General features: G+C 50.4%; 1 protein-coding gene across 1 annotated transcript; it reads right to left on the bottom strand.

Moving 5' to 3' along the window:
* Positions 1 to 619: 619 nt before the first annotated feature.
* Positions 620 to 3571, bottom strand: LOC120712358. The gene is made up of 2 exons (XM_039998120.1): positions 2247 to 3571; positions 620 to 1139 (listed from the first exon to the last, which is right to left on the bottom strand). Exons 1-2 carry the CDS (start codon positions 3481 to 3483, stop codon positions 1000 to 1002), a joined length of 1377 nt encoding a protein of 458 aa, XP_039854054.1. The 5' UTR covers positions 3484 to 3571; the 3' UTR covers positions 620 to 999.
* Positions 3572 to 6989: the final 3418 nt, after the last annotated feature.

Genomic DNA, 6989 nt, shown 5'->3' with positions numbered 1-6989 from the left:
CACTTGAGGGCTTGTTTAGATCGTGAATTTTTTTGACTTTGACATTGTAGTAATTTCGTTGTTATTTGATTATTAATGTCTAATTATGAACTAATTATGCTTAAAAATTAGTCTCGTGCTAATCAGTTAGACTGTAATTAGCTATTTTTCAACTACATTTAATGCTCCATGCATGTATCCAAAAATTCGATGTAACGGGTACTGTAGAAAATTTTTTGGAACTAAACCGGGCCTGAAATGGCAACCGAGCCGAACCTGTTGCTGAATTTAAAGCTCTAGTTGTTTGGTCAAATACTCATATATACTGCTCTACACGTTTACACCGACTTCAAAGTTCCAGTCCGCTTCTTTCTTTTACAAGGCCTCTGTTTTTCCTCTCCTTTTTGCACACACATTCTCTTGCAACTATGATTTATGCTGACCAAGACAAAGCTGTGGTGTCACTACTTTAATTAATTTTATCTATGACAAAAGATGGTCTTGATAATATAATAAACAGAAAATCATTATTTCTTCAAGAATAAGTGAATAACTGCTTTCCAAACTGTAGTACTACGAGGTTAATAATCAGTAAACGTCACAACCATAGCAGCAGGACAAAATAGGACCGTCTCAAGGATTGATCAAAAGAGAGAACCAAAATTGAACTCCATTTGTATTAATAACACCAGAAGATAAAATGTTCTCTCAGACAAACGCATGCGGGACGTAGAAAGCAGTACTGGAGTGGAGCTACACAAGCTTGTTCGTAGTTCGTACCATCGATCAGGTGGTTCCCCAACTTTCATGTACTACTAAACGCAGAGGAGATATCAGCTGCAAACTCTACACATCTGAAACGCGTAACTACTAACTATACGAGATCTGAAAGCCCTCCGCATTGCCTCTCACCTACGGAAGGTATGCATCTATGGTTTATCAGCTTGGTCACCCCCGCCCGGCCTCGAGAGATTGTTCAGTGCTGGTGGTGCCAAGTCCTTCCCGAGCATGGCCAGCAGCTCACACCTCGAATAATTCTGATCGGGTGGCTCTTGACTTAATGACCTCCAACTGTCTCAGCAAAGATGTCATTTCCTCATCAGTTTCTGTCGTCCCGTCCGAGTCTTCCTCGTGTTCAGACCCTTTCGTCCCACTTCCACCTGCATTCAGAAAACCAGCAACAGTATCAACTAACTGATAGGACAGCAAGCAATTAGCAATGTTTCTATTACTCCATCATCTGAATACAAAAGGCAATAATGCTGGGCAATATCTTCAAAATCGACCCAATGTTAAAATCAAGGTATGAATCAAATCTGAACAAAATGTAGAAACACCAATGGCAAAACAGCAGCAATGCAATTCAGACATTCTTGCAATTTGCTACCTGTTCACTTGTCATCTTCAGACTGGCTCTAGCTCTAGGCAATACATGCTGTGCAGTTACAATTAGTATAGCTAATAACAGAGTTATACTATCCAGGATGATGAATTGGCTCTGGATTTATATCTGTAGCTTCCAATTAACATCTAGAACTTACTGAAACTTTTATAAAAATGCAAAACCAAAGGCAATGAACCGAAACAGCACACACATTACATGAATGGTTGAGGATCCCTTTTGTGATCGGGTCAGTGAGCATTCAAGCCAATTACCACACACACACACACAAACACACAGAGGAAAGCAGAGCATGCATGTACGACTACGACCATAAAAATATGACGGGTGGACTGATTAACAGTGCGAAGGATTCAGATTACTGCAGATAAATGAGGCCATGTTTAGTTCCAACGCAAATTTTTTTGTGATGGAATCTTGCTAATTTGAAGTACTAAATGAAGTCTATTTATAAAACTTTTTGCATAGATGTGTTGTAAATCGCGAGACAAATCTAATGATGCTAATTAATCTATGATTAATTCATAATTAGCGGATGGTTACTGTAGTATTACTGTTGCAAATCATAGATTAAGTAGGCTCATTAGATTCATCTCGCGATTTACAGCCCATCCATACAAAAAGTTTTATAAATAGACTTCATTTAGTACTCCATGCATGTGTTAAAATATTCGATGTGACGTTTTTTTTACGTTTATAGGTAAAGATCTAAACAGGACCTAAATCACATGGGCATGCCACAGACATATCAGCTTTTCGATTCAGAGCCATGCACACAGTAACAGCAAGCAATCGATCCATTGACAAACCAGAGGCAAGGCAAGTTGCATTGATATGTTAATTAGAACAACTGATGCACACGTACCATCTGATGAAGCAGGACTGTCGCCGCGAACCGTGGGTGGCTCCCAGGCGTCGATGAAGCGGGAGTACTGGAATAGGGGATCCTGGAAAACACGGTCCACCAAGCATTCCTCGCAGGCAAGGACCCGCCTCGCGCGCACGTCCAAGGCGAAGAGCGCCGTGTCCTGGAAGAAGTAGACGACGTCGTGGTTGTTGGGGTGGACGAGGGCGAGCTTGGGCACCTTGCCCTGCGGCAGCCCGGCGGCGACGTAGCTGTCGTGGGCCCAGATGTCGGCGAAGGACGCCTCGCACTCGAACCTCCAGGGATGCGGGCCCTCCGGGTCGACGAGCGCCCACATGGTGACGGCGGGGTTGATCGGGTCGTCGTCGCCGGCGTGGTCGTAGGAGAGGCCCTGGATCTCGACGTAGCGCAGCATACCCTGGCTCGGCCTGATGAGGCGGCGTTGGTCCATGAGAATGGTGGGGCGGAGGTTGTTGCCGAGGCCGTGCATCTCGCAGCCGGTCGGGAGCGGGACGAGGCGCAGGTGCGGGTGGTCGTCGAACGGGTCGCAGAAGAGCATGCCGTAGGCGATGTCGACCCACCAGAGGAGGCCGCCGTGGGCGATGACGCCGTGCGCGCCCCAGGGCTCGTGGTCGGGGGCGGAGGCGAGCTGCTTGACGGACCACTGGCCGGTGGCGGTGGAGTAGCAGAGGAGGGCGTCGTGGCGCCTCATGGCGGCCTCGTCGGCGGGGTGGAGCTGCGCGATCATGCAGTGGTCGGGGCTGCGCGGGTCGGCGATGAGGCCCACGGTGCGGCGGGGGAAGAGCCTGATGGGGAAGTCGGCGGGCACGGCGGGGAGGCGGACCGCGGTGCGGTCGCTGACGCTGCAGAGGAAGTAATCGGGGTCGGCGACGCCCCGGCCCTGGGTGGCCATCTGGCTGGCCATGAAGAGGAGGCGGTCGGGGGCGGCGGCGATGATGTAGGCGAAGTTGTTGGGCTCGCGCCGCCGCGGGTCGGGGGCGAGGCGCTCGGGCAGGACCAGGTAGGAGGCGCGCGGCGGGTCGTGGCGCTCGAGCAGGAGGTCGGCGGCGCCAGGGGAGAGCCCCTGGCCCCGCGCGTCGGTGGCGCCGTAGACGACGATGGGGATGGACGCGAGCGCCACCCACGAGCGCTGCGGCTGGCGCGCCACCTCCCTGGAGGCCTCCCGCTCCGCCGCTTCCTCGCGGGCGCGCGACGACTCCGCCGCCTCGGACGCCATGGCTGGTTGGGGGACGGGGGCTGGGGCTGGGACTAGGGACGGTGGCGAGCAGGCGAGGTGGTTTGGGTTGGTTCGAACTCCAATTTGAATCGTGTGGCCGCAGGGGGGAAGGGAAGAAGGGGGCGGGGATATTTGTAGGCCGGCTGGCAGGCAGCGGAGCAGAGCACGGCGGCGGCGGGCGGGGCGGCGTGTGGCGTGCCGTTCGACTGCCTGGCTTGCAAAGCACGGAGGAGGAAGGGGCCCGCTGGACGTGACTGGGCTCCAGCTGTCTCTGCCGCTGGGGCCCACGTGTGCCGGGCCGCGAAATGGAACGCCCCAGCGCGGCGTGTGCCGTGTGCGTAGCTTTCTTGATCCGATGATCTATCTGATCGGCCGTTGATCCTGTCATGTCCAGATGCACGAGTGCGTGTGAATCTTCCGCGACTAGCAAGTGGAATCAACTGGCGGTGTTGGTGATGGTGAACCTTCGAGTATAGATAGAATTGCAATGCTCCTCGCAAAAAAAAATAGAATTGCAATGCTACTTTATCCTAGCAATATTGCTAGTTTAACTGTTTAAGTTTATGTTCCAATCTGAGTACAGGTTCGGCTGATGCATGCAGGTGCTTATATCGGCATTGAGGAGAGTAAGCTTAAGACCGCTGCCAGTTGAATGATTTTGAATTTGAACTGTGATGTATGAAACTGTAAATTTGAATATGATTAAATTCTGTGCGTTACAAATATATTAGTTACATTCTTTTCCTTTTCTAAGGTCCTTTGAGTTATGTTAATCCAAGTATTATCTTTTTACACTTGTCAGTAGTTTTACCTTCTATTATGTTGTCTTCTGAGAAGTTTTTGTTCAATAAATGTTTCACTAAAATTACGCTAATTTTTTTTTTTTGAGAAGTTGGACAGTGAATTATGCGTACAAGTTGCGCGAGATGTTTTCTAGATAATATTATCATGGAAGTTATGCTAAAGAAATCTTCTGTTAAATTTTCTAGAAAAAGTTATACATGCAAGTTGTATGTCAATGAAAAGTGATGCTAAAAATATCTTCTGAGAATTCGATTTAAAAAAGTTATGCGTAAAAATGTTGTGCATTGCGAAAGTTGTTTGGAAAAAAAGTGTTATATGTAAAATTTATGTGCATAAGCTAAGTTTCCAAAAGTAGAAAGTTGTGGATGAGAAAAGTTTAATAAAAAGGAAACTCGTGTGTTGTAGAGAATGGAGATCACGCGGCCTTCCTGGAGCGCGCGCTGATTAGAAATGCCCACGTTCAATCCACCTCTTGCTTCTTCAGTCTCACAACACACAAGGTATCTTTGGAAACCCATTGCTTTGTGCTCGCATGGCAAACATTTGGTGTGGGCATCACTACCATCAACAACACAACTACACTACACAACCACCTTAATTGATGGTAGAAATAACCTTCTACGATACATAGTCTTAGGTGTGTAGTCTTGCTTTTATGCGCCATCACATTTAAAAAAAAATATGACACCGTTATGATGAAATTATGTCCATGGTTTCAAACTACGCGCCAATAATCCTTCTAATCATCATGCCTGCAGTAATTGGATTTATTAATCCAGTATGATTGAAAAACGGTGCCGCAGAGATTCCTTCTGCATCTTCTACTTACCATCTGTCTGGTGTCTGCTGCTGCATTTCGATGTGCTGCACTGATTGGTTCTCTTCTCACCGGAGCCTGGCCAGCACCCGGGAGCCTGGTTGGTAGCTTGATTCACTCCAGCCAGGCTATAGGGAGCAGGAGGTACTGATTGAATGCATGTATGTACATGTGCTGAGCCACTTTTTTCACATGCCAGAGCACTCCTTGTATAGCGCTGCGCTCTGGCGAGCCTGGCTCGGCGGAAACGGCGATTTTCTCCGTATCGCCAGAGCCAGGCCGCGAGGGGTGCTTTGCATCGTGCGGGCCTGGCCCGAGAAATGGTGCAAGCAACCAATCAAGAGAAAATTGAATCTCGGGGAGCCTGGCTGGAGTATATCCGAGCAACCGAACACACCCCCAACTGGGACTCTGGGAGTCGTACTCGCGTCATCGCGGGCGTGCGCGACGTGGGCAATGCGGTGGACTTGAATGCGATTGGGAGCCGAGGCCAAGGAGAGCGAGTGATCGACCAGTGCGCCGGCCGGAACGTGCTGGGTGTGCGGCGCGGCGGCGGGAAACCCGTCGCGAGGCGTCGGACTCATGGCGTGCGTCCGCGCTAGCCGTCCCGTGTGCTGCCATATCTCAGTCGTTTGGCCTGTGCCAATCCGCCGTATGATGCCTTGAGCGAGATAGCACCTCACGTCCATCTGACCATCCATAATGGTACGTTCTCCAAATTCTTGACGGCCGTGATCCCAGATTTGCATCCAGGAATTCGCAGTTCGGAAAGTATGCTGCCTTCAGGATGCACGCGCTCAGGGAGGTAGGTTCCTGCAAGATTCTCTAGGCTTGCTTGGCCAAAAGAGCCAAATTGAAGAGCTCGATGTCCCTGAAGACGTGCATGTCTCCAGCTCTACGATTTCTTAAAAAATCATGCCCCTAGCTACGTTTTCTTCTCCGGCTCCAGCGGCCGCCGACGGTGCAAGGGCTGCGCGGCAGGGGTGCAGCGGCGGCGCCGGCGGGTTGCGGTGGTGCTCACGGAGCGGCGCCGGCATGCACTGGCGTGACAGCGGCGTAGGTGTCTGCGGTGCTCCGAGGTGCAGCGGCCGGCAGGGCCGGGGCGCACGCGCGGCGGCGGCGATGGTCAGCCGTGATGGTGAAGTGTGCGTGTACGGCGGCGGGCTATAGCCGGCCAAGGAGACGGGACTACGACAATGGCCAACCGCAGAGGTGCACGGTGCGAAGCGGCGTACGGAACCGAAAGGAAGGAGGCAGAGGTGGTAGCAGGAGTTAGATTGAGGACAGTGATAGATGAGGATCGGATGGACGGCATTGCACGTACAAATATCAAACACTAGAAGATGGAGAATAAAAAAACTTTCGATAAATGTTGAATATGCCATCATCAGTTGGGTCTTGGTAGTCTTTATAGATAGATTGCTTTACCCTCTTTCACTATGTATCTACACACTAAAGCACGGATTAATTTTTGCTAAGGCCACCCAACAAATACTGGTCTGTACCTAACGAAATGTACCGAGGAAAACAACTTCATTTAAATCAACGGCTCAAATCACATGCTATCGGGCTTCAACTCAATCCTACGGCCGATCTTCTTTGGATCTACCAGGCTACAACACGTTGAAGACCCACCCCACCCCCACTGCCCCCCGCACTCCCGCACCGGTGCACTGCGATTCGTCGGGGTTAGATTCCCATCGGTTTCAGTTTTGCCGAGAACAGAAAATAGAAAAAGGAAATTTAAATCTCGGCCTCTTGCTCCTTCCCTACCCTAGCCCCAGTGGCGGAGCTAGCCCAGAATTTTAGCTGGGGCAGAGCATGTTCGCCGCAAGAGCAGAAAAGGAGTAAGCCACAGAATCGGCGGCAATTCCATCCCACTTCG

This window comes from Panicum virgatum, chromosome 6K, assembly GCF_016808335.1.
Source record: "Panicum virgatum strain AP13 chromosome 6K, P.virgatum_v5, whole genome shotgun sequence".
NCBI classification, from domain to species: Eukaryota; Viridiplantae; Streptophyta; class Magnoliopsida; order Poales; family Poaceae; genus Panicum; species Panicum virgatum.
The sequence above is the reverse complement of the archived record's forward strand: the minus strand, read 5'-3'. Positions and strand labels throughout refer to the sequence as shown.

Excerpts from the sequence above, each read along its gene's own strand:
- LOC120712358 (XM_039998120.1), bottom strand. The coding sequence starts at position 3,483 with ATGGCGTCCGAGGCGGCGGAGTCGTCGCGCGCCCGCGAGGAAGCGGCG. Across the intron at positions 1,140-2,246 it reads CAGTCCTGCTTCATCAGATG|GTGGAAGTGGGACGAAAGGG; the intron begins GTACGTGTGCAT and ends TTCTGAATGCAG.